Raw genomic sequence first — 26,384 nt, 5'->3', positions numbered from 1 at the left:
CTCCTGCTGGCCTGCCTCTAGAGGGCACCCTGATCACCCCACTTCTACCCTTCAGGATCACTTTGGATCTTTCCCCAGTAGCTCTCTGGTCATGCTCCCTGTCTGTGAAGTGGCTTTGGCATCCCCCCTCCTTACCAGCCCACAGCCGCTAACCACCCAGACCCTGGTTACACTACACTCAGACTGTGGCAAATGCCTCCTATCGGGTCCCTCCCACTTCCAGTCTACCTGCCAAGGCTCCATTTCTGAATTCTAGATCTAATCAGGTAATCCCCTTGCTCAAACCTTCAATGGTTCCCTCAGTCAGTTCAGTTCAGTCGCTCAATTGTGTCCAACTCTGCGACCCCATGGACTGCAGCACGCCAGGCCTCCCTGTCCATCACCAACTCCCAGAACTTGCTCAAACTCATGTCCATCGAGTTGGTGATGCCATCCAACCATCTCATCCTCTGTCCTCCCCTTCTCCTCCCGCCTTCAATCTTTCCCAGCATCAGGGTCTTTCCCAAGGACTCAGTTCTTTGCATCAGGTAGCCAAAGTATTCCCTATGACCTGTCAAATTCATTCTAGATTTCTTAGCTTGGCATTCAAGGCCCCTCTGCTCAGGTCCCATCTCTTAGCCTTAACTCCTTCTGTAATGTCCCCTATGCTTACCATTCCACACTCACTCCAAGGCTCCAGGCCTGTTCCCTCCACCCGGGCAGCCCTCCCCAGGTCCCTCCACCTGCTGAGACCTCATCTACCCTCCCCTACCTTACCCTACCCACCCAGAAGTCCCCTACATCTGGGTATTCTCTCTCCTTCCTCCGAGCACTCCCAGGAACCTCTCCCAGGGTGTGAACCCTTGGAGAACAGCTGTCTCATCTGTCTTCTAGCCCCACTGTGTGCAGAATCCAGTGCTGGGCACATTAGGGGAAGAAGACATATGGGACGTGCGAATAAGCACTGACCTGTGCAAACATTCGGTCAGTGTTTATCAATCATCTGCTATGTGCTTAGCCGCCGGTGGCATCCAGGGCAAGATGGTGAACAAGGCAGATGTCTCTGCCTGGTGGAGTACAGATGGCTCCTGCTCTAGAAAGTGCTGAGGACTGACCGCAACTCCATGCACCCCCTCCCCACCTGCCCCAGCGTATCTAGGGGCTGCCTTGCTGGTTGCCTGGTGGTGAGCATTCAGGGAGTGCAGACTGTATACAACACTGGCCTAGGCTGGAGGTTCTCCAACAGCCCAAGTAGCAAGCACTTTGCAGTTGTGTCCGCCATCAGTCCAGGCCTGCAGGTCTTTGGATACCATCAGAGGTTATGTCCACTCACCTTCTCAGGGGCCAGGCCCTCCCTCAGGCCTCAATGCCCTCAAGCAGCTCCCAGGGCTGGGTAGCTCAAGGTGTCCTGATACTGTAGGAGCCGAGAGGGCAGGGCTCCCTGGCTGATTCTCAGTGCTGCTGAGTTCTGGATGAGATGGAAGACTGGGTGGACTCCTCAGCTGTCCTCTGACATGGGAAGGAGAGGGAGGAGGAGGCAGGGTTAGCCATTCCATCCCTGGTGCCTGTGGGTCCGCAGATCCTAGCATGCAGACCTGTCTCCAGCCAGGTGATGCCCACGCTTTTACCAGCCACACAGCACAACCTTGACCCCTCACAATGGGCACTGGCTGAAGGGCAGGAGCAGGGTCCTGGGGGTCCCATGCAGCTGCCAGGCATTGCCCTTTTCATTGCTGACTTGCGAGGAGAGCCCGGGACCCCAGGGGAGGAGCAGGAGCAGCTGGGAGAGCAGAGGTGGATTATGGACAGTGGGTATTTACCTGCTGGGACAGAAGCATTGTTAATTCTTACCTTCAGCATTTTAGCAGTTAGTATGACTGTGTCTGTGCATTCCAGCCTGGCCAGCCCTGCTACCAATGACATTGCCAAAGCAACCACGTCAAATCCAATTTAAAACCACATATTTTATTGATGTTCTTTACTGACAATATTCAGCCATGTGTACAAATATTACTCAAGCCCCACACCTGGCAACCTCCCCACCACCAGCCAGGAGATGACTCCCTGCATCATCTGTCTTTTGCTCCTTCACAAGGGCTGAGCCTCCAGGAGTTGGAGCATGGCAGGGCTGGCTTCCAAGCCTGAGTTTTGGGGTCTCCCTGCTCCTCTTCCACTCCCACTGCTTCAGTGTGGTCAGAACTGAGGGTGAGCATGCTCCCCCCCCCAATAACCCCTCCATCCTGGAAGCCTGGGAGCCCCGTTTCACCCCCTTTGCCACATCCTTCCCCTCCAAATGACCTGTCCTGCTGTCTAACGAGACAGCAGAGTAACCATTTTTCAGGGGGTGGGAGTCAGTGCATGGGGACAGCAACGGGATGCTCCCAGAGGCAGGGATCTCACCATCTTGTTCAGTGTTGTATACCAGTGCCTGATAGAGACTTGGCACATAGTTGGTGCTCAATAAATACAGCAGGAGGCATGAATGAATGCATGAATATAAGAGGGAGAAGTATGAGCGGGAGGCACTGTTACTACATCAGTTCTCTGGAGGCATGAAGGCAGAAACTTCCCAAGCTCTGCTCAAGAGCTCAAGGTGTTGTGAGGTGTTGTGCAGCCATGGTCAGGGTCGCTGTGACCACCAGCTGGACGCTGCAGAGTCTGGGCTTCAGCAGGCTGGATGGCAGAACGGCCTTGGGACCCAGTCAGGAGGGATCATTTGTGTTGTCTCCACTCCCTCATATAACCCAGGGGTCTGGTCATCTGGGCCCCGGAACGCACAGCAGCGCCTTCATCCCGAGTCAGTCAGGGTTGGTCTCCTATTTGCACCCCTATATTCTGCTCCCCCCTTCTTGAGCCTCAACTCTTCCTGTCTCCCTCCTCGGAGTTGAGCATCCCCTTCCAGCTTTGCTTTCCCCACCACTGCCCCAACCTGCTCCGGAAATGGCTCCATGCCCCTGATCTCAAATGCTGACACCCTCAACTAGCATTAATACCCAGTGGTCCTGAAAGTTTGCATCATGATTTTCAGACCCCTCCCTACCTGCCTCATCCTCTATGAAAGCAAATAACTCCCAGGCATCTCTGCAGCACGCCTTGCCTCCTGACCTGGCAAGGGGTCCTTTTGTGCTCAGGAAGAGGACACTGGAGTCGTGGGGTGGAAAGGAGCTTCCTTTCCCTGGCCCTGAGCAGAAATTCCTTCCACAGCACACCTATTAGATGACTGCCCAGTCCCTTCTGGAATACCTCCAGTTGTGGGACACTCATTATATCCCCAGGCAACCATTCAAACATTGAGCAGCTTTAGCTGCTAGAATGTCCTTCAGAAATAAGCCCATTTGCAACCCTCATTCTCAGTCCTAAAATATTCCAGTGCCCAATCTCTGCGTGACCCTCTCTCCTCCTATTCTGACTCTATTTTCGTAACAACATTCCTCACCACCAGCCACCCCACACACACACAGACATGTACACGTGCCCTCATCTATGTGGCTGTGTAGTCACACACCTCTCTCATTCATCAGTATCTCCCTTCCCTTCTCCCTTGTCTTCCTATCATCTATGGAAGACCTGGAGTTTGGAGACCAATGGCAAAGGCTGGAAGAGTGCCAGGGAAAAGAAGCATCCAGCCAGGTCCTGGACTGGGCTGGGGGGCCCAGCTCGGGTGGGGAGGACAGGAGACAGCAGCTGGAAAATCTCAGGCTGTTGGCTTCTATCTCCCAGAGAAAAGGCCTTGCAACTTGGGGGCTGGGCAGCAAGCTACTGAGTTCTTTTTTCCTTCCACTGTCCACAGTTCCACAGAGACGAGGACACACGATCCTCCTTTCCCAACCTCACTAGCAGTTGGCAGAGCTGACTTGGCTGCCTCTCACCCGTGGTCATTCTAAACATTTTTGCCAGATTTCAGGCCTTTAGGGAGCATCATACCAGCAGTAAGAATCCGCTCCCCACTCCTAGTCTAGGGTTGAAAGGAAAAGCTCTAGCGGATAGCAATGATGACAAGAGACTTGGTAGAGAGTGTATGGACCAGGCAGAGGGGGAAAGCAGGCACCCAAGGGATGGAAACAAAAACAGAGGCCTCTGAGCAGTAATCAGCCACCAGGCTGGCTCATGGGGGAGCCTAGCAATGCCTGGGTGGCCATCTTTCCTCCTTGAGAACCAACACAGTTCTCTGGTGTTATAGACCAGGGATGGATGCTAGGACCTTACCAGTCCAAAGTTGTAGTGGGTCATGGGTGGAGACGGGGTGCTGTGGTCTCATGTTCACAAGGAGTCAAGACAGACACACACACGCAGAGGAGTGATGGGAGCACCTGCTACTTGTCCCGCTGCTTGCAGCTCTCGTTTCCAACATTGAACATGGGGACCAGCAGGCCCAACAGCCACCTCTTCCCGAAGACCTCCTGTAAGTTCTTGCGCCAAGGCCGGGACCTCACCGCCACCCCCTTCCGCACCTGGTGGCGGGTCTGCCCCCGGAGAATCAACAGCAGCTGATGGCAGCAGAAGCCAGCGCAGGCCAGGCCAATGGCAAACCAGAGATAAAGCATGAGGATGACGAACATTTCAGAACCGAGGACAGCTCCTGCAGAGGGCGGGGAAAACAAATTTCAGAACCGAGGACAGCTCCTGCAGAGGGCGGGGAAACACCAGACTCACTTTACATTCTGGCCACGTAGGAGACTGCGATCCAGGCAGGCGCTTTCCGCTCCGGAGAGAGGGAGATGAATGAGACTGAAACTACATTTTGTAGCAGTCTCAGCGCTGTGGCGAGGGAGAGGACTAGTTGTCCTAACTTTTTCTTAGTGCTGATGGCTTCTGAGGCGAGAGAGGAGCGCTGGGGACGTGGGGGAGAAGGAAAGGAAACTCCTATGGGCAGTGCCTAGATGCTAACCTTTGCTCAGGGTCAGTGCTTCCCATCTGTCTCTCTGCCTTCTCTTTGGGGGCTAGAAACAGGGAGAAGGGGGTTTTCTCAGAAGGAGAGAAGGGTGAGCTGAAGACCCTGGACAGGGAGATGGTGCTTGGGCAACTGTCTGGACTGCAAAGCCTGCTGACTTCGGAGCTGTGAGCACTGGCTGGGAGGATTCAGGAAAGTGACAGCATGATGGAGAACAGGGCCTCGTCATCAAGAAGAAGTCACGAGCTTCAGGGCAGTGCAGAGGATAATTCAATTATCAATGTTAAAAAGAGGACAGTATGGCCACTGGAACTTTCGACCAGAGCTGTCCTATCAGAGCTTGCTAAGGCTGGAAAAGGCCCCCAAGGTTGTCAGTCTAGCCCCCTGCCTTGAGCTGAACCTCCATTAAACCCCTCTAAATCAGCACTCTGCATGACTGGCTTAAACATCCACTGAGTAAGTGATTCACCATTCTCCTTCCGAGCTGGAGTGGTCGGTCCTTGCTAAGTTTGAATCTCCCAGCTCTGTGGCCTTTCACAAGTTTCTTAACCTCTCTGAGTTGCAGTTTGCTCATAATGTAAAGTGGATAGAATAGCAATAATTCCACAGGGTTGCATCATTCAGGGACACTGTGTGCCCAGTGGCCAGCATTCTGGTTCACACTCAGCTCAGCCCTCCCTGCTCAGCATCCTTCACAGATAAGGAGATTACCTCCAAAAGAGGCTCAAGTTTAACTCCTAAGACCATCAAGCTTTCTCCTTCTCCTTTCCAGGGCTTGGAGACCTGGCTGATTTACAACTTTGGCAGCCTCCACCTGCCCAGCCATCAGGGCAGTGGGCCTAGCAGAGAACTCAAAAGCCCTCCTCAGCCCCTCTCTCCTGCAGGGCAAGCTCACCACCACTCCCTCCAGTGAGATGCAAGTGCCTGCCAGAGACCCCACCTTACAACCTACTCATCCCTGCAAATCTCAACCATATACCTCCCTTCTCCAGTTTCCCCTGACCCCCAAGGACCTCTTCTCATCTCCCCTAGCTTCCATTTCCAGATTCCTGAGGGCTGGGCTTTTAAAACTTTTCCAATCTGAGCAATGCTGGACCCAGCAACCAAGAGGATGTGGATATGACTCAGGTTTGCTCATTAGCATCCCTGTCTTGCCCTCAGCCCTAGGAGATTTGATAGCAAGTTTCTCTTGGCAAACTTGGGGACAGATAAGTCCCACTGCCCAAGGGATGGGACGCTCAGTCCAGCTGGCTTGCACTGGGAGCAGGGAACAGCAGTGGAATAGGCTCACTTTGGGCTGTGCCATGCCTCTGACCCACTTCTTCCTCGTCAGGTTAGCTCAGGCAGCCACGTGTAGGATGAAGGACCCTGGGACCACGGTGCCCTCTGGGGTGCAGGAATGCTGACAGGCAAAGAGGGCCTGCAAGCTGGGATGTGCGAACATCAGAGCTGTCAACCACAAGCCTGCCTTGCAACGCAGCCTCAGGGACAAGCCTGGGCTGACGGAAGCTGTTTTCCACAGGCTTTTTTTCTGACACAAATCAAGGCATACAGAAAAGACCTTGTGGCCTTGCCTTGGCCCCTTGCAGCAGCTATAAAAGGCTATTCTGGGGATCTGTTTTCTCTCAAAATGTTTGAAGATGCCTAGCCTGGCCGCCTCAGCTCCTCTGAACTATTTAATAATAGCTCTGCTCCTTTTAGAAAATCACAGAATTTTCCTAATGGGTTGAAACGGTCACACCATCCAGTCTCTCCAGCCCGGTTTCCCACCAAGCACCTTTGACAGAACGTCACCCAGATCTTTAACATCCATCCAGGGATAAGAAGCTCCCTCCCTCCCAAAGTGGCTCAATCATCAAGAAGCAACTTCAGAGGGGCAGCCCCAGGAAAGCAGTATGGTAGGAAGAATATGGGCTCTGGATGCTAGGAGCCCTGAGTCCAAATCTTGGGTTTGATACTGTGTGTTCCAAAGCAACTTATCCTCGTTAACCTTTGGTTGCTGAGTCTTTAAGAATTATATAATAATACTTATCTTACAGACTTGTCCTGAGGATAGGCTGAAATAAGATCTGCATGGTGAGTAGCACATACAGTTTGCCCAACAAACATTAACCTTTTTATTTGTCCACTGGATTTTTTTGGCACCTACCACACTGGCATAGTTTTCCAAGTGCCATGAACACAGGTCAGATGGCATCACCTCCATTTCTCAGATGAGAAGAATGAGGCTCAGAGAGGTGACACAACCTGCGTGGTCCCATAAAGCCAAAAGAAAGAACAACTTCTAAAAATGTCACTGGCCAGTCCTTCTCTGGCACCAACTGAGGGTGTGTGGGCAGTAGCCATCTGAAGACCCATCCCAGTTTTCGCCCCCAGGGCCCACATTCGCAGCCATCCCATACTCTGGTGGCAGATCTGCTTTAGGAGCAGCCCCACAGTTGAGGACAGGTCAGCCTGGGCAACTTTGTTCCTTTTAACACCCTCCTATCCACCCAGCTTCCTGAGCAGATGAGAAGTCGGGGGGAGCCTCAACCATTTGTGTTAAGAAGTGAGGGAGAAGCTGAATAGGGGAGGTGTGTGTAAGGGCAGGGGAGAGAAAGGCTGGCAAGGGGAAAGATGTGTGTGTGTGTGTGTGTGGGTGTGTGTTAGTCGCTCAGTCATGTCTGACTTCTTTGCAACCCCGTGGTCTGTAGCCTGCCAGGCTCCTCTATCCATGGGATTCTCCAGGCAAGAGTACTGGAGTGGGTTGCCATTCCCTTCTCCAAGGGGAAAGATGAAAGCCTGGCAAAGGAGGAAGGTGAGATGAGACAGTTGGAGATTAGAAATCGAGGCCTCCTTTACTAGGGGGTCTGGCGAGGAGGTAAAAGATAGTGGGGCTTATTCTTCTGCTGGAACCAGGATCTGGGCCCCAAGAAAGGGACTGACTGGCTCTGTTTCCCCATCAGATTAAAGCAAGAGGTCTCTCTTCCTTACTTTCCTGTCTCCCAAACCTAGCACATATGGACAGTCCTCAAGGCCAGGCTTATCTCAAATCAAACCATTTCAACATCCTCCCTTAGGAAGCATCCATTTTTATGTGAATAAGACTACTTGGAAAAGGAAGTGTTATCAGGCTCTCTGGCTCTCCTCCTTCCTCCACCTGCTGTGCTCACACTCCACCCCCTAACCCACCCACCTGCCCTCCCCCAGCCTGGTTATTTCAGTCCCCGGCAGCCTCCCATGCTGGCGCCCGCCTGGGTCCAGAAGGCCCCGAGAGCTCTGAGTTCTGGGCCCAACTCAACCACCAGCCCTCAAGACAGCCCTCATTGCTGAGTCCTTCCTGGGCCTCTGTGTTCCCACTGCCAAATGGCACCAAGTTCTCTGTCTAAGGACTGGGCTACAGCCCCAACGAAAGACCAAGATGCTGCTTCCCCAGAGTAGAGCAGAATTTCATATGAGCATCCAGCCCAGACATACCACAACCATTTGGGGTTCTCAGTGGAAGTAGCTGTATTCTGTCTTTCTTTGTCCCTGAAAGGTCAGTGGGGGAGGACACAAACCATTTGTCCTGAGCTGTTGTGTGTTGTCTATAAAGACCTGGGAGGCAGGCCAGAGGCTGTCATTCGTAAATAAAGATACTGGACAGCCATTTGATCCCATCTGAGTCTGTTTCTTCATGAGAAACGGAAATAACATCATACACACACGGCTACCTGTCTATATATATATATATATATATGCTACTGATTGTAAGAACCAAGACAGTCAGGGCCAGGGTGGGCGAAGTGAAGGAAATGAGGTCAGGGCAGATTTCAAGGCCAGGTAAGGTGGTAAGAACTGCCACCAGGGGCCAGGTCCCTTTGGGCCTTGATACCCCAGTCTCCTTGGGGTACACTTTACAAGGTACAGCCCTCACCAGGGTGCCTAGCTGACCCCAGTGTGAGGGCCCACACACACCTGACTCCTACAGGTGTAAGAGCCTCCTGGAGGGTCAGATGCCCCGCCAGTCCCATGACACTGGTGTGAAGATGGAGTCATTAAATATGACTACAACTCCAACCAGGGTGCTCTTTGCTCTGAGCCATCTGTAGACCGGAGAACAACCTGGTGGGGTCAAATATAATGGGTAGAAGGGCAGGACTGGCCCAGCACCCTGGTCAACCCTCCTGTAGTTGGTTGGCAAGATCTTTAGAGGCCAAAGTCCTTGGAGGAATGAGTGAGCCGGACTGGCGTCCAGGCAGAGGAAGGTCATAGCGTGGGGCTACCTCCAGGCTGCATGGAGGGATTGCCAGCACTCAGCCCTGCCTGCTACAGAGCAGATGTATTACCTGGATGGCCACAGTTCTATGAGCGCATGGACAGTGGCACCCAATGAGATAATGAATGAGGATGGGGGTGGAGAGAGAGGTTGCCAGGTGACATAGATGCCCTGTTAGTTTAAATTTCAAATTGATAACAAAACAAAACAAACAACAAACAAAAAAACTAGTATGAATGTATCCCCTGCAATATTCGGGAAATACTTGTAATGAAAAGTTAAGCATTGTTTTATCTGAAATTACAGTGTAACTGGTCATCCTGTATATTATTTGCTAAACCTGGCAAATGTAGGGTTGAGGTGGAAGGTGTCCATGTAGGGCCCAACCTGCCTGCCAAGGCCCACTCACCAGAGAAGAACTGGCTGATGGAGGTGGGAAGGAGCGTGAGGAAGGCCAGGGGGTGGGCGAAGGAGATGGACAGGACCGCGGAGATGTAGGCCACGCCGGCCACCATGGAGTAGAGGCAAGCCAGCGAGGTGTAGAGGCAGAACAGGATGAAGTTTCGCATGTTCCTGCTTCCGATGCAGTTGCCGGTGAAGAAACAGTGGTGGTCGTGCCTCAGGGTGACTCTGGCGCACACGCGGCAGAAGTGGGTGCTGGGCGGGGGGCACAGGGCCCTCCTGGCCTCAGCCCCCTGGCAGGCATCCAGGTCGTCCGGGGAGTTCTGGATGACCAGGACATAGTTGCCCAGGGCGTTGGCGGAGAGGAACAGGAAGAGCGCCCCGTGGAGCAGGGCGGGCGAGAAGAGGCGGGCGGCCGTGGGGTCCTCACGCATGCGGGGCAGAAACAGGAAGAGCTGCAGCACCAAGGTCACCAGGGCGATGCACAGGAAGTAGGCGGGGGCCACCACGTTGAGCAGCCTCAGGGCCAGCATCCTCGATCACATTCCTAAGGGTCCAAGGAGAGGGAGACTTACCGCAGTGTCCCGAGGGTGCCCTAGGGTGCTCCCCAGTTCTGTCTGTTCTGCTCCATGAAAATCCACGTCCCTTAGATCGCCCCTCCTCTTCTCCCTAACCGTGACCCAGCAGGCATGACACCCTGAGATCACCATGGCCTCTGGGGGCCAAGCCCTACGTCCTGGTGTCTGCCTCCTCCATTTTTGAGCAACCTCAGCACCCTGGAGCCCCCCGGGAGTCAGGCAGGAGGAAGGCTAGGTCAAGGGCTTGTTCCTAGTCTGTAGGAGATGGGATGGGGGAGGGGAGCTAGGGCTCTTCTCCTCTATGGCAGTGGAAACGTGCCTGGGTTTGAGATTTCTCCCTCCGACCCCTAGGAGGACAAAGCAGAAGATCTGGGGTGGGGGCAGATGGAAATGACCTCCTGACGATCCTGTTTCACCTCCCCTTTCTCTGCCCCACCCCTCATCTTGAGCAGTACTCAGCAATCTTACCCATACCCCAAAGAGCTTTGGGGGTACATGTGCCTGTGGGTCCCCTGATGTTTGCATGGGGTGTGGGGGGCTGTTCCTTGTGTGTGATTCTATGTGTGTAATCTGTGTGTGCGCCTGTGTATCTGTGTTTGTGTGTGTCTGAGTGTACACATAGCAGCCGCTGCCACCTGGCTTCTTAGAAAAATCAATGACAACAATCAATACATTCACACACACATTTAGGAGGCGGGGGTGGGGGGGCACACCGGAATACCAGGGTCAGCTGGTTTTGCTCAGTCCATCTCTCCGACTGCTGACTGCCCTAGCTATTTCTTGGCAAAGAGGCGACGAAATTAAAATCCCCCTGCGCCCCCTCCCACCGCCACCCACTTTGCGCCTGCCTCCCGCCCTCCTGGTGCGAGAAACCCAAACAACCCCGATGGCGCCGCCGAAACCCTTTCGATGCCAACAAGCTCTCCCCGGGCACAGAAGTGGTTGCTTGGCCAGCCTTTCAGCGGACCTACCCCCGCCGCGGATTGCAGCCCCGCACCAATACATTTATCCCCCCTCGCCCCTCACAGTCCCGGTTCCTGCCCAGCTTCGGAAGCCACTGAAAAATAGGATTCTGGGCGCCCGCGAGAACTTTTCCAGGGGCTCGGGAGTAGGCGAGCCTGAGACTCGAGAAAAGTTCTAGGAAGGGTTGTTGCACCCAGGATGGGCGAATGCCATGAGGCCTCGGTCCAGGCTGTCCCGTGCCAATCGGGTGACTGATCACCTTGGAGTCGCCTTTGCAGGTGCCGGAGCCCCCAGGAGACTGGCGGCCGCCGTAGGGACCGCGGGCCTCTGTCAGCGGCGGGGGTCTCGGCGCAGGGCTGAGACCACTGGGGTTGGTCGCTGGGGGCCCCTCACCGCCCCTCCGCCAGACGCTCCGGGGGGGGCTGCGGCGGCGGCGGCTCTGCCCACCCCCAGAGTGCCGGCAACCCAGGCTCCGGCGAGAAGCAAGTGTCTTCCCCACGCCGGTCGCCAGGGGGGCCGCGGGAGCAGCTTCCAGATGCGCCGCGGCGCCGGGAAGAAGGACGGGCTGGGGGCTGCGAGGGGCGCACGGCCGGCGGCCGCAGCCCCAGCCGCGAGCGGGAGAAGGGACCGCGGGGACCGCCCGGGCGGCCCTAGCGCGCGGGGAGCTGTCCGTTCAGCACTGGCGCCGGCCTCGCCCGCCGAGAAGGGAGGCACAGCCGGGGCCCCGGCGAGACAGACAGCGCGGGCGGCCGCGGGCTGGGCGGCCACCGCCTCCCAGACGCCCGGGAAGCCGCCCCCCGCGCCGCCGCAGAGCGGGTGGGGAGAGGAACTCACCGTGCTCTGGTCGCCGACAAGAGGAGCCCCGGACGCCGGCTCTCGCCCTCCCCGAGGCTGCAAAGTTGCGGGCTCGGCCCCACGGGCTCTCAGCCTCCTCACGCTTCGCTGGGGGACCGGGCAGGTAGCGGGGGTGTCGGGAGGAGGGAGCGGGCAGCTGCCGTCCTCCCACTTGGGCGCCGGCGAGTGGGGGCCAGGAGGCGGCGGGGACGGCAGCTGGGCATCCCCCCGCCACCCCGCCCTTCCCAGAGCCCCGCCAACCCTCCCTTCCCTCCTGGGGGCGGCGCTCTGGCCACCCCGCTCAGCTTCGTGGACTTGCTCCCCTCCCCAACCTTCCCCCACCTCGTTCCTCTGGAGCGGGCTGGGGCTCCCCGCCTGACTTCAGCCACCAGTCCAGCTGTGAGCTCTGGGTTCAGCCCTGATGTGGAGGCTCCCTCATCGTCATCTGCTCCTTCCCTCCCCACTGTGGCTGAGACCCTTCCATCCTCTCCCGTCCTTCTCATACTGAGGAAATCGGAGGGGATTAGGAGTTCAGCTTTTCCCTGGGGGGCGACCACCCTTGAAGATCAGTGTCCTTGTGGTGATGGCTTGAGAGCCCCGACCCTGGAGCCTGTCTGCCCCAGGGTCTGAATGTCCATCATTCACAGCTGGGTGATCTTCAGATTCCAGTTTCTCCATCTGTAAAAGAGAGAAGTGAGCTTATATGACAACAATCTATGTAAAGAGCTTAAACCGTGCCTGCACAGGGTGAACGCTATTTGAGCATTCATTTGTAATTATTGACTCTATTTGTTGGGCCCTTACTGGGAACCAGGCACTATGCTAAGCCTTTAGCATGAGGCAGCTTTGTTCATCCTCAGCAGAAGCTCTGTGACGTCCGTTGTATGGATAAGGAGACTGAGGCACGGAGGAGCTAAGTTCACATGCCCAAGGACATACGGCGGGTAAGTGGCAGAGCCTGGATTTGAACTAATGTAGCTGCTCTCAGCCTCTACACAGCCCAGCATCACCCTGAGACCCAGAGGGAGCTCTGACTTGGGAGAAAGGGATATAACTGAACCATTTATCCAGACACAGAGCTTGAACAGCTTGAACCAGGAGCGTCTGCCTGGAGTCTTGGCCCCATCTCACTCCTCCTAATTCCTTTCTTTTTTCTGACCCCACTAGTCTGAGGTAGGTACTGAGCGGCACCAAGAGGGTGGGGACAGTTGGCCAGTGTGTGTCAGATGGAGGTTGGAGGGAGCAGAGAGGGTTTTAGAACCCCTGCAGGAATATGGGCACCACCACCACCTCGGCTTCTTGAGGTGTCAGAGATCACCCCACTACCCTGTTACACTCCTCTGGATGAAGGCAAACATCATAAACGAGTAATTGTTTATTGCTTCCTCAACTGGTTGATTAAAACAAGAATAAGCCCTTAAAATGAGGACAATATGCTTATCAGCTCAGCCTATATTTTTGAAGCATCAGATACTATTTTCTCTGTATTTTAACGGTAGGCATCAAAATGAAAAAGACAACCAGGAAACCTTTTTGTGTTCTGCAAGGGTCTTACATATAAGCAAAAGAACAGCTTGCCAGGTGTTGGCCTCTGAGAATCTGGCAGCCCTGTGAGACCTGATGGCCAGAGGGCAGGCACAGGAAAGCACAAATGGTCTTTTTTTTTTTTTCCTTTAGAGTCTGTGTCAAGATCATGGCTGTCTGGACCATTTTCAGAAGCTCTGTCTGCCTCTCACCCTGGCTTGGGAGGGAGGGAATGGAGGACTTGGCTGTATTGATTGAAGATCTCCATTCCCTAAATACCTTGAGAGTCAGGCGGTATTTCTAATTTTATTTTGCATATGGGTGTGTGGTGGGAAGGTGTGTGTCTGATTGTGTGTGTGTGTGTGTGTAAGGGGAGGGAAGGAGAGGGAGAAAGGAGAAGCTAAGGAACGTGGGAAGATGTTGGTGGGGGAAGGGAGCATTCAGCCAGGAAAGAGATGGAGATCTGGCCTTGAAAACACAAATGGACAAGAGCAATTATTTGCTTAGAAATATGGTTTATCAACCGAAAAGGACATTAAAGCTTCAAGTCTAGAGCTGGTTCCCCAGCACTCCCCTCCCCCACTCAGTGAACTGGGGAAGAGGAAGGACAGCCAAGTGTTATTTTGTTTTTCTAAAGTTGGTGATTATCTCTGACAAAATCAATAGGGAAGGCAATTTGAAAACTTCAGTTCTGGCCCCATCAAAATTAAGCAGACTAAGAACGGACACTTTATTGCCCCTGACCGCTGCTGTGGCACCTGGAGCAAAGTCATCTTACCTCTCTGCTCTTAGTATTCTCATCCATAAAATTAGATGAAGGTGTTACCTTGTGATGGTGATGGTCAAATGGGATAAAATAAGTGCCTCGTCCTGGCAGGAGATTGGACAGTGTTAGCTTTTTCCTCCTCCTGCCTGTCTCTCTTCTGGGCTCTTATCTTTATTCACAAGAACATCTTATCTTTCCAACTAAAGTGAGAGCTCCTGGTCTATGTGGGAAGTATTTGGGGGTCTCCTCCATGTCTCCTAACATGATGGTTCGTCCAGAAGGGATGCTGAGTACAAGTGTATCAGTGATGAATTGATTCTGGACTTTGAGAGAAGTAGCTATGTTCCAAGGTCTTTGGAGTGTCTGATGAGGACATATTTCCTATTGATCTTGCATCCCGCCATCATCCACCCCAACTATAGTCTCATCCTCCATAAACAGCATCAGAAAATAATTTATAAACCACACTCTGCATCTCCCTTATCGTATATTCTCATAGTTAGCTATGACTCTACCTGCAGGCAATCCCAAGGGAGCAGGAACACAGACAGGCATCTGACTGCTGCTGAGCGTTTTCTCAGAAATATGTGCCACAAATCTTGCTATTTGGTGATGTTATCTGAATAAAATGAACTCCCTCCCCAGGGGCAATTATTCCATTTGCCTCAAAATGTTGTGTACAAAGAGAAAAACTGCACAGTAAGCGGCTTCTCCCTTGGATGAGGAACCATACAAATGTCTGGCCCTACACCTCAAGTGTTAAGACAGAGAATATTCCAAGATGCAAGGGCCATACCTCAGGAGGCTGTGGGAAGTGGGTTTCATTCATTCTTGTGCTCTTATTTCAGATTGATCATGAAGACAGGCTGGGGTCTCAAGGCTAACTGGTGCCCTGAAATTAAGATCTTAATAGACCTCTTCAGACAGGATGCTCTTTACTGCCAAAAGCAAGTCGTAGCCAGGGGCAACCACAAAGTGCTCCCCAAGTCTCAGAAGGTTCAGCGAGACGCCATCCCTGCCTGCCTGGATTCCAAAAAGATACAAGTACAATCCTTGTCTTAGCCAGCCAAATACATGAAAATTGGGTTATCACAGAATTTCCATTTGGAGGTGGTAATTTGGTTGGCCAACTACATCTTCATTTTAATGATATTACTTTAATGCAATCAAGTACTTTGCAGGTTACAAAGTGCAGCCACAAAATTAAAATTTCATTCCGCAAGTCTCTCAACAGTCCTGTAAGCTAGCTAGGGAAACATTATTAAACCCATTTTTCTTACAAGCAAACTGAGGTTCAGAGATTTGCGGCATGTTGATTTGTAAGGCTGGCCTGTGTTCGATTTAAAATGTGACTTAACATGTAAACATCTCATTGACGGTTAACTTTTCTAGAACATACAGAAAAGACAAAGGTACATGGCATACTTCCCTAGAATAGAAGACCTGCATAGTCTCTCTTTAAGTAAGTAATTTGTGTAAAATTACATAAATAAAGGCTGCACCATGTTAATCAGATGCTCTCCCATTTGTGCTGCTGGAGAGTGTGGATGTGGTTAAGCCAGTGATGCTCAATCACCCAAGGCCACATGTCAAGGTAGGAGCAGCAGGTCTGAACGTCACCCTTTGGGTGACAGGTAACCTCAGTGGTCTCCTGGGTGATGGATGCATCAGAGTGGAGACGTTCACTGGACTTGGCAGAGTCTTCTTTGAAATGTTCAGGCTGCGGGAAAACAAATGCAATCTTTTACCAATTAGCCATGGTTTCCAGGGACTGCGCAGGCAGTCCTGGTAGGAACGCCTAAGCCTGTGGACCAGTACACAGCTTAGCAGACAGGGGTGGTGGCAGCAAGATTAATTGGCCCTTTCATCTCAAAGGCTGAAGGAGGCAGAGGGAGAGAGAAAGAGGGAGGTGTAGGGAGGGAAATGAAAAAGGAGGTAGAAAGCAGAGGGAAGGAGAAGGAAGATGAGGGGGGAAGAAGAGGAAGGGAGGGTGGAGAGGGTGGACCCTCACCTGCTTGATGCAACCTCAGTTTATGTTTTTGTGATGGAGGTTCAGGGTGAGATCAGCTGTCTCTGTGGAGAGCCCTGCAATGCCAGGTGTCCAAGAAGGGAGGGAATGAAGCAGAAGGTTGACATCTCAATTAGAGGAGGAGGGCAGACCTGGAGGCTGAGGTCACTGCTGTGCCCTTGGCTGTTTGTAGGACTCTCGGACATGTGGTTACAGGTGCAGAGCAGCAAGCAGCCCAGACCTCACACCCTGAACTCCCACCTGCATCTGTTTCTCCTCTGCTCTAGCAGCGATGGCCCAGGGCCCAGTGTGATATGATGGAAAAAACCACGTGTTTGGGTGTGAGATTTTGGTGTCTGTTGACTTGGACTTGAAGCCCTGTTTTCCCATTCACTTTGCTGTGTGACCTCGAGGAGGTTCCAGTCACACAGAACTTAGCCACTTTGAGCCTCAGATACCCTGACCATTAAATGGGGATTTTTAACTAACCTGAGGCGTTTCTTGTGAATTTTAAATGACAAAGATGGCATCTGCCCTTTCAATTGAAATAGTCCCCCTGGCTACTAACCAACAAAAAATCCTGCTTGTTGCAGAGCACTCGTTGCTTCGATGAGGATCCTATTTGTGTGTCTGTTTATTTGCTTGTTTATTGTCTCCTTCCTTCTGATAAACTATAAGCTTCCAAGGGCAGGGACTTACCTGTCAGTTTTGTTTCTGTAGCTCAGACCTAGCATGGAGCCTGCCACACAGTGGGTACTCAGTAAATACTAGAATGAATAAGAAACAGTCTTGGGGGAAAAGGTGCCTGAAGGGACAATCCAGGTGTGAAAATCTATACCTTGATTGTGGTGGTAGTTACATAACTGTATGTTTGTCAAAACTGTAGAACTGTGCACTTCAAGAGGGTAGACTTTACTGTATGTAAATTATATCTCAAAATCTGACCTTTAAAAATAGGCTAGAGGGAAAAACAGATAAACAGAATTCCACTAAGTAAAGACTGATACCTACTGACACTTATTGTGTACCCAGCTGATAAGGGGCCAGAGCTTTCACAATGGTTATTTCATTTAATCCTTACAGCACCCATGCCCAGTGAAAGCCTGATTCTATTTAATTGTGTAGCGAGGGAAGTGGAGGCTCAGAGTAGTTATGAGATTTGCCAGGATTGCAAAGCTTGCTGGCTGCAGAGATAAAATTCAAGCTACTTGATTCCAGTGGCTAGGCCTCACCCAGTGTGGTTCCTTCTGTTTTTCTTACACCTAAACCCTCACACTGACATAAGATTAAAGAGCCAGCTTTTCTTATGGAAAGGGAACTTACCATGCTGATGTCGATCTCTTACATCATAGCGTGAATTAGCCAGCCAGAATCTTTTCTCAGTGAAGCAGGATGTAGAGAGAATGAGCTTTTTGCTGGAGACAGGGAATGGGGTAGGGTGGGGATTAGAATTAACACAAGGAGACTTGGGCTTCCTGGTGCCGCTAGCGTCGCTAGAATCCACCTGCCAGTCAGGAGATGCAAGAGACACGGGTTCGGTCCCTGGGTCAGGAAGATTCCCTGGAGAAGGAAATGGCAACAAGGAGCCCAACGGGCTACAGTCCATAGGGTCAAAAAGAGTCAGACGTGACTGAAGCGACTGAACTTGCACACACGCACAGGACTGTTACATAGATTAAATCAGATAACATCTGTAAGCACTTAGAAAAATGGCTGGCATAGAATTACTAAATAAGAGATAGAACCCCCATGGACAGAGGAGTCTGGCTGCCTGCAGTTCATCGGGTCAAAGATTCAGACGCAACTGAGCAACTAAGCACGCACACTCACGCTGTTGTAATTAATTAAGACTAGTTTCTGGACTTCCCTGGTGGTCCAGTGGTTAAGAATCTGCCTGCCAGTGCAGGGGACATGGGTTTGATTCCTGGTCCAGGAAGATCCCATATGTGGAAGGGCAACTTAACCTATGTACCGCAGATACTGGAGCCTGTGTGCCTAGAGCCTGTGCTCTGCAACAAGAGAGGCCACGACAATGAGAAGCCCAAGCATCGCAATGAAGAGTACCCCCCACTCCCTGAAACTAGAGAAAGCCTGGGCACAGCAACAAAGACCCAGTGCAGCCAAAAATAAATAAAAATTTTAAAAATGTAACATCAAGTTATGTATGCATTAAATATCTTTTTTAAAAAAAGAGTAGGTTCTATGACATGTGATAGAAATCCCAAGAAAATACTGGTTTAAGCTAAGATGGAAATTTATTCTCACTTTAGTGAAGTTTAAAGGAGAAAATCCAGGGCTGCTGTGGAGGCTCTCTGATAGCTGCTCAGACTCTTTCTACCTTGTTGCTCCATTATCCCAAGTATGTTGCCTCATGGTCCAGAATGGTTGCTCCTGCCCCAGCCATCATAGTCATATTCCAACCAGCAAGAAAGAGAAAAGGAGAAAGGATATACACCTCTCTTTAAGGGTGTTTCCTGGAAGTTGCATGTAACACATCCATTTACTACCTCTTATCGCCCAGAACTTACTTAGAACTTATCGCCAGAATGTGGCCACATGCTTGTGTGCATGAGTACTTGCTAAGTCACTTCAGTCATGTCTGACTCTTTGTGACCCTATGGACTGTTGCCTGCCAAGCTCATCTGTCCATGTGATTCTCCAGGAAAGAATATTGGAGTGGGTTGCCATGCCCTCCTTCAGGGGATCTTCCTGACCCAGGGATCAAACCTGCATCTCTTACGTGCCCTACATAGGCAGGCATGTTCTTTACCACTGGCACCGCTTGGGCAGCCTCACATGGCCACACATAGCTGCAAGTAGCTAGGTAATGAGCTAAAATTTGTGAATTATATTGATGCGCCTGGGCCACCAGGGAAGCCCCATAAAAAAGAAAAGGAAAATTAATTTGGGGGACAACTTTGGAGTTTTTTCTTCTACTAGAAAGGTTTAGACATATTCAAGCTATTTATCCCCCAGGTCTCGGGACAGATGCAAGATTTTCCTGGCACTTCTAGCCTCTCTGAGATTCCAGCTCCTCATTGGGCAGATGGAGCTACTACCCACTGCCCTTCCCTATTCCCTCACTGACCCTTGACTTCCTCTTGGCATTTCTCCTCCCAGAAACAGGCCCAGGAAAGGCAGCTCCAGCCTGCCAAAGCCTTGACCTCAAATGATCATGGACAGTGAGCAATACAGGCAGCTGTGGTCAGTATCCCAGACCATCTGGCCAGCTCAGCAAGCTTGAAATCTGGCCCTGGGTGAAACAGAAAGGGGAGACAGAAGAGATACATTTTAAATATTTTTAATTTTAAAAAATCATATGAGTGACATGTTTTGCAAGAAAATACAAATAATGTATTAAAAATAAAGCAGAAATCCTCTCATCCTAAACCCAGAAATAATCATCATTAATGTTTTGTATGTGTCTTTCAATCTTTTATTTATTTGGACTTTGCCCCCTTAATTACAAATGTGGGCTCATAACTTCATCCTCTTTTATAACCAGTATTTAAAATTCAACAATAATAAAACAGTTCTTCCATGCTGATACATACGTTTTCCACATCATTTTCAATGGACAGCTTACAGAAGAGACATGGTTTTGTAGGGATGCCTCACAATTTGGCTTTGACCTTGATATCTCAACAAAATACACTCTTCAGCTTCATCTTCAGCCATGGTCATTGAAAGGCTGAAAAGCTCGATTCAGACATTAGCATCATTTCTGGGTTCCCTGGACTTGCACATGACCCATGAGTGTGACCGTGTTACGTAACCTTCACATCCACGAAGCAAAATAATCTCCATTATACACACATGGCATGGCATTTGGCTTTACTGCTAATAATCACCTTCAAGTGTGGATAACCTTCTAGATGTAACTTGTAATGAGTTCTTCTCTTGTGCTCTGTTTGTTGAAATTTTATCAACAGAGAATAGATATATATATTTATTACTGCAAAGGTAAAATGCATATCATGCATGATTATCATGAGCGAGTTCTGGGAGGAGAGGGAAGCCTGGCTTGCTGCAGTCCATGGGGTTTCAAAGAGTTGGACAGGACTGAGCAACTGAACAGCAACATGATAATTATAAACACTGTCTCTTTTTTGTACAGAGTTCATTATTAAGCATTTCGAGTATTTAAATATAGAAGGAAACATTGATAGCTCATAAAAATATTGTCAGCCAAATTCCTTTAGAAGATACTTTTTAAGGCAACAATAATAAAATATTAAAATAATAGTATGAAGCAGAATAATAGAGATTAGATTATATTTAATTTTAATTTTTGTAGAATTGAGTTACTAACATTTGTAACACTAAACAAAATAATCTTTTAAAATGTAGTCAACTTTTAGTAACTTTATTCTGTGTAGGGCATGAAACTTTAATCAAAAGGCTTATTTGTAATTATTTACACCTTGTAAAGACAAACTAAAAGCAGAATGTCTACCAGCTTCCCGAGGAGGCAAACCTCTAAGTGATGTGCAACACTATCCATGGCAAATCATATTTGACCCTATGTGGGAAGAAATATAAATAATATGAAGAAAAGAATAAATTACTAGAACAAGTGAGGGTCCCACTCCTCCACCACCCTCAATTGAAAGAAGCATCGATTTATTAACTCAAATGTGCGTAATATACAATACAGGAGCAAGCTCGTTAACTGCCAGCACTGGAGAAGAATTATTCTTGTGTTAAAATGTTAAACAGTTAAGCGTTGACATTCATTAATGAAATTAATTATCATCACAAATAATCTCTGATAACATTTTAGATGTACTTCTTTAACAACGAAGTACAACTCCTTTCGTGAAGGTCATATTAGACGTTGGCTTGGACTTCAGCTGAATGAACAGGATTGATCTTGGCCACTTGGCATTTAGCCGAAGGGTGTGTTGAGTGCATCTCTAACTTTATATTACTTCCAATTTCTCACTATTGTTAGTAACATTGCGATGAACGTCCTAGCACAAACAACTCTATGATTATTTCCTTGGCTGAATTCCAAGAAGTGGAGTGGCTGGGTCTAAACGACTGCTATTGCCAAACTACCCCCCCAGAAAGTTTATACCCATTTCCCTGCCATCACAGGAGTGGAGCAAGGAGAGATTGGCTCCTGGCTCCAAAACAGCTGTGGCATTTGCCTCCTCAACCTCCTATAGTAGTTGGCAGTTGGATGGCTGAGAGTAGACTCCTTCCGATACCTCCAAACCCTCCTGGGTTCCACCGTAGGATCATAGCTAGACCTTCTTCTGGGTTTACCTCTTTTCTGGTATTACGTTAGACCTTCTAGGTACTCCTTGCACGGTAATCCTCACGATGATCGTCTTGGTAAATGTTACTAGCCTCATTTTATATATGAGGAAACTGAACCTCAAGGGTTGGGTGGCCCTGCTCCCAGGTGTAATGGAAGCTTCCAGAAGCTGGCCAAGTAGCAAACTGAAAGCCTTTTCCTGCAAGTAAATGAAACTGTAAACTTCAAACCCCATTATGCCAACAGTTCAGCCCCTGGAGGCTAACGGGCGCCCTAAGCCCTCCTACCTGCATGCATCTCTAGCCAGGGCTTGAAGGTGAAGTAAAGGGTGAAAGACAGTGCCGACTGAACCCAGCTCTGCTCTGGGTTGGGCTCTCTGCTGGGCATCTTGTGAGCTTGCATGCCCATCGCTTCTCGGTTGCTTCTAAAGGAAACTGTGCCACAGCCTCTGTTATCCCTGAGCAAGTCACCCCTCTGGGTGTGTGTGTGTGTGTGTGCGTGTGGTAAATCACAGTGCCAGGAGAAGGTCAAGACTGTTGGCCACGGAATCCCCTACATAGCAAGTTGACAGTTGACTACTTGGGGAGAAGGGTAAATGGTGACCACACGTCTGGGACTTATGCATCATCTCCTGCAGGTCTCAGACTGCCAGGTTTGAGAGCTATTATCCACATCTTACTGGAGAGGAGCCAGAGGCTTGGGAAAATGTTCAAGGACTCATAGCTAGTACGTGGTGAAGGACCAAATGGCCCAGGATAGAAGTTCACGCTTTCTCTGATCCAGATGGGAAAATACACCCTACTAAGTATTCTATTACTCTTGTAAGAGCCTGAAGCCTTGAGAGAGAAACAAAAAGCGTCTTCAGAAGCGCAGCAGAAGCAGGAAGGCTCTTGTTCTGAGGTCCTTGCAGAGGAAACACGCATTGTTCCTGAGAGAGCTGAGGGAAACCCATAAGGGTGGACCGCCTTTGGGGGTGCTGCTGAGCCCTGACCCTTCAACTGCCTGGGCCGAGTGGGTGGGAGCCGTGGGGAGCTGTTTTCTCCTGTGAGGACCTGCCCCCTTCCTTTCCTTTTCTAAGTCTGGGCCTTGATAAGGATGGAAGCCAGTCTCCTCTCCTCCCTGGCATCCTTCAGCAGGCACACATACAAGACCCATGGGTGCCATGGCCAAAACTTGGAGTCACAGACCTGAATCCCATCTGTCTCGGTCACGCTCCAGCTTTGTGCCGTTGAGCAAGTCACTTAACCTCTCTGAGTTACTTAGCGTAAGCCACAGAATGTGGGCGTGCTGGTGTTTCTTCACCAGGGGTTGTAAGGACTGAGTGAGCTGATGCCCCAGCCCCATTGTTGCCTCAGCCAGAAGCTGCCCCCTGACTCACTGTCTCCAGGGCCCACCTGTTCAGAGAGCCACCTTGGGCATGGCCTGGGACCCCTGGAACTCCAAAGACCCACCTGGGGCCCTCCTGGATCTCACTCCAAAGCCTTGTAGGCTGCAAGCTTATTCTAGCCTTCAGGCCTTTGCCTGAAGGTGTGGCCCCTTCACTGGAACACTGCCTGGCCCGCTGCCTGTTTTATTAAATTAGTTCGGGCTTGACATAGCTGTCCCTCTAGCCAGAAAACCTCCCCTAGGCCCCCCAAGTCCAGCTGACACGTGTCTCTCTGCATTATATCATGTAAGGTTTTTCATGTCCTGTTCTCCACTGGATTGCGAGCTCATGAAAGGCAGGGACTAGGTTCTGCCCATGTTGTTCCCACAAAGCCTAGCATGGGACTTGGCCCAGAGCAGATGCTCAGGACATGTGCACAAAGTAGAAGGAAGGATGAAAAGAGTCTATATGAGCCTGAGCAGCAAAACTATGGGAGACCGACCACAACAGAACCTCTGTTTGGGCCAGGGACTAAAAGATGAGGGCAGGACTCTAGTTACCATGATTTCCAAGGCCCTGTGTTTTTCCATTCTGCCAGGCAAGAGAAGATGCATCTAACCCAGTACGGTTGTTCAGGTTCTGCACTTCACAATTCCAGGGGGCATCATTTTCACACTTGAGTCAGCATGGATTTACATGATCATTTTGACAATTTCCAGTAGATGGCAGTAAAACATTTGAGTTTGGGGCATTTTGCGTGTGTGTGTGTGTGTGTGTGTGTGTGTGTGTGTATGTTTGTGCAAATGCACTGTTTGGGTTCTCCACTGTTCGGTGCTCCTGTCTACCAGCCCTCCAATCTGCTGAGAGGTTGCCTGACATAACCTGCCTTGTCACACCTCCTCTTCACTTCAGGGCTCTATAAACCACAGCCAGGGCCTTAGTGTTGGACTGGAGATTTCAGGGGAGATGGCAACTTAGAGCCAGAAATCCCCAGTTGCATCTTTTGTTCCAAAGAAGGGGGTGTTTGTGATCAGAAGCCCTGGGTTAAAGTTCCAGCTGCTGCATTTCCTAGTGAGTGGTCTTGGGCAAGTGACTCTGCAGTCTTGGGACCTACCTTTCTCTTCTGGAAAGAGTGCAGTCATCATCCGTGCTCTTGAGATTGTGAGGAACAGATGCAACCCAGAACATGACTGCTCCATTGGTAGCTGTAAAACACCCTTCCTAGGAATATCCTGTCTTAATAATACACAGGGTTTTCCCAGCTGACCCCAGGAGGATTACACTATTTGGGCAGGGGTGTGCCCCAGACCACACTGACTCTTATTTTATCACCTCCCCCCAGAGTCATCTTCCCCCAACACATTTTTCTCCTGGTCTCCACCACTGTTCCATCCCCAGGGGTGCGTCAGTCTCTGCTCCAAACAGAAGTCAGTCTGCCAGTAAACACTCACTGAGGATCTTCCGTGTGTAGGGGCTACGGTGATCTCTACCTCTCAGTTTCTCACAGTCCCGAAGGGGCAATAAAGTTAGCAAAATCACCATCTTGTTTCTGAGTCTTGAGATCTCATCACATTTTTAAACACTTCTGTGTGTTGTTATATAAGGTGTTTTGTTTTTTTTTTAATTTCAGAACATCACTGTTTTATTTTTCTGTGAATGCTGCATAAACCTGGTATCTTAAAACAACAGAAATTTGTGCTTTTACAGTTTTGGGTGCCAGAAGTTCAAAATCAAGGCGTCTGCATGGCCATGCTCCCTCCAAATCTCTAAGGGAGAATCCTTCCTTGTTTCTTTTTTTAAAATTTTTGTTTCTTTGGTTTTTTGTTTTAATTGGAGGCTGATTACTTTACAGTATTGTGGTGGTTTTTGCCATACATTCACATGAACCAGCCATGGGTGTACATGTGTTCCCCATCCTGACCCTCCCTCCCAACTCCCTCGCCATCAAGGTGTTTGAAAGAGAAGGGATTATCTTTTTACAGGAAATAATTAAAGCCAGAATATTTTTCAATTATACTCTTTCTTCTAGGTTTACTATTGTTCCTATATTGAAATTCATTAAATGAAGAACAGTCTTGTTTAAATGTGGCAGGGGCGAGTTCAACTCAAAAACTGTTAATATCGGGAATGGAAATTAATCTTTCTGGAAGCTCCATCTCTCTTCTGCTGGCTGTCAGGTGGATTTCAGATCTGTGTCTCTCCATGTTCTCTTCCTATGATAGCTGGGTGATTCCATGAAGGGATCATTTCCTGCTGTGATGTGTGTAAGTGTCCACTCACTGTCCAGTTCTGGAGGTCAGAAGTCTGTTTTGCATTTCCCTGGGCTAAAATCTAGGTGCCTGTCTGCTGGGACTCTGAGGAGAAAAAGGCCTTGCCCAGTCCCTTCCTTTGTGACTCCTAGGCCACTTCTTGATTGGACAGTATCTTAGGCCCACATCACTAAATATCCTCCAAGGTCCAGACCAAGAGAGGCTTAGCTGGCGTCTTCCCTGCCCATCTCATAGTAGCAAAAAACAGAGAACAAATTCACTGAGTTTCCCTTAGAATTTGGCTGAGAAGGGACAAGAAACTCTAAGTAGAATTGGCTTAATTGAGATAGACGTGTATTGCCCGCTCGGGTATATTAAGCCTAGAGGCAGGCCTTCCACGGTTAATATAGGCACTCTGCAGTGTCAGGAAAGACCAAGCCCTTTCCAGTGCCCTGTTCCGTCGTCCCTCAGGTGTACTTGTCATCCTCACGGTAGAGGTGGAAGTTCAGGGCTGGGAAAGCCCTTCATGACATCAGGACCAGGCTCCTTGTATATCATTTCCTCACCATTTTGCATCTCGTGGTCCAAAATGGTTGTTCAAGAGCCAGCCGTCAAGCCAACATTCCACCAGTAGGAAGTATGAAAGAAGGCTGAGCAAGGACCTACCCTCTCTACAGAAGGACATTCCTTGGAAGTTATCCATGATTATTCCATTTATCTCCTATTGGTTAGAACTTAGTCACATGACCATATGTAGGTGCAAAGAAATTAGTCTTTACTGTAGGGGCATCCAATTCCTGGGGAAGAAAAGGAAAACGTTTATTGAGGAGCCATGAGAATTCTCTACCATATTCTGCCTGTGAGGTACCATCCCCTGCCTACAGGGTGGGTATCTCTACCTAGAAAGCTCCTCAGTATAAATTAACCAGGGAAATTACCAATAACCATAAGACCACAGAACAAGAATTACTCAAAGACAGCACCTACATATGTCATGTGACTAAGTTCTAACTGATGGGAGATAAATGAAATAATCATGAAAATAACTTCCAAGGAGTGTCCTTCGGTAGAGAGGGTATGTCCTTGCTCAGCCTTCTTTCATACTTCCTACTGGTGGAATGTTGGCTTGATGGCTGGCACTTGAACAACCATTTTGGACCACGAGATGCATACCGAGAATGGTGAGGAAATGATACACAAGGAACCTGGGTCCCGATGTCGTGAAGGGCTTTGCCAGCCCTGAACTTCCTGCTCTTTCCTCCCTGCATGTAAATGACACTTGTGTTCTGTTGTAATGATCACCATTGGCAACAGTCAGTACTGT

The 26,384-nt window shown here is 50.0% G+C and overlaps 1 protein-coding gene across 2 annotated transcripts; it reads right to left on the bottom strand.

Moving 5' to 3' along the window:
• Positions 1-1,923: 1,923 nt before the first annotated feature.
• ZDHHC22 (zDHHC palmitoyltransferase 22) lies at positions 1,924-13,257 on the bottom strand. 2 transcript variants are annotated; one of them, XM_086318903.1, is made up of 3 exons: positions 11,885-13,257; positions 9,517-10,056; positions 1,924-4,558 (listed from the first exon to the last, which is right to left on the bottom strand). In XM_086318903.1, exons 2-3 carry the CDS (start codon positions 10,040-10,042, stop codon positions 4,293-4,295), a joined length of 792 nt encoding a protein of 263 aa, XP_086175029.1. In that variant the 5' UTR covers positions 10,043-10,056; positions 11,885-13,257; the 3' UTR covers positions 1,924-4,292. The 2 variants fall into 2 exon arrangements, with proteins under 2 accessions (XP_086175029.1, XP_086175030.1); XM_086318904.1 differs by lacking the exon at positions 11,885-13,257 and adding an exon at positions 11,310-11,805.
• Between the last annotated feature and the right edge of the window lie 13,127 nt (positions 13,258-26,384).

The sequence above is a fragment of the Bos grunniens genome, chromosome 10 (genome assembly GCF_055505025.1).
Source record: "Bos grunniens cultivar Pamir isolate PY7600 chromosome 10, Bosgru_T2T1.0, whole genome shotgun sequence".
NCBI classification, from domain to species: Eukaryota; Metazoa; Chordata; class Mammalia; order Artiodactyla; family Bovidae; genus Bos; species Bos grunniens.
This window is presented reverse-complemented; position numbering and strand designations above follow the sequence as displayed.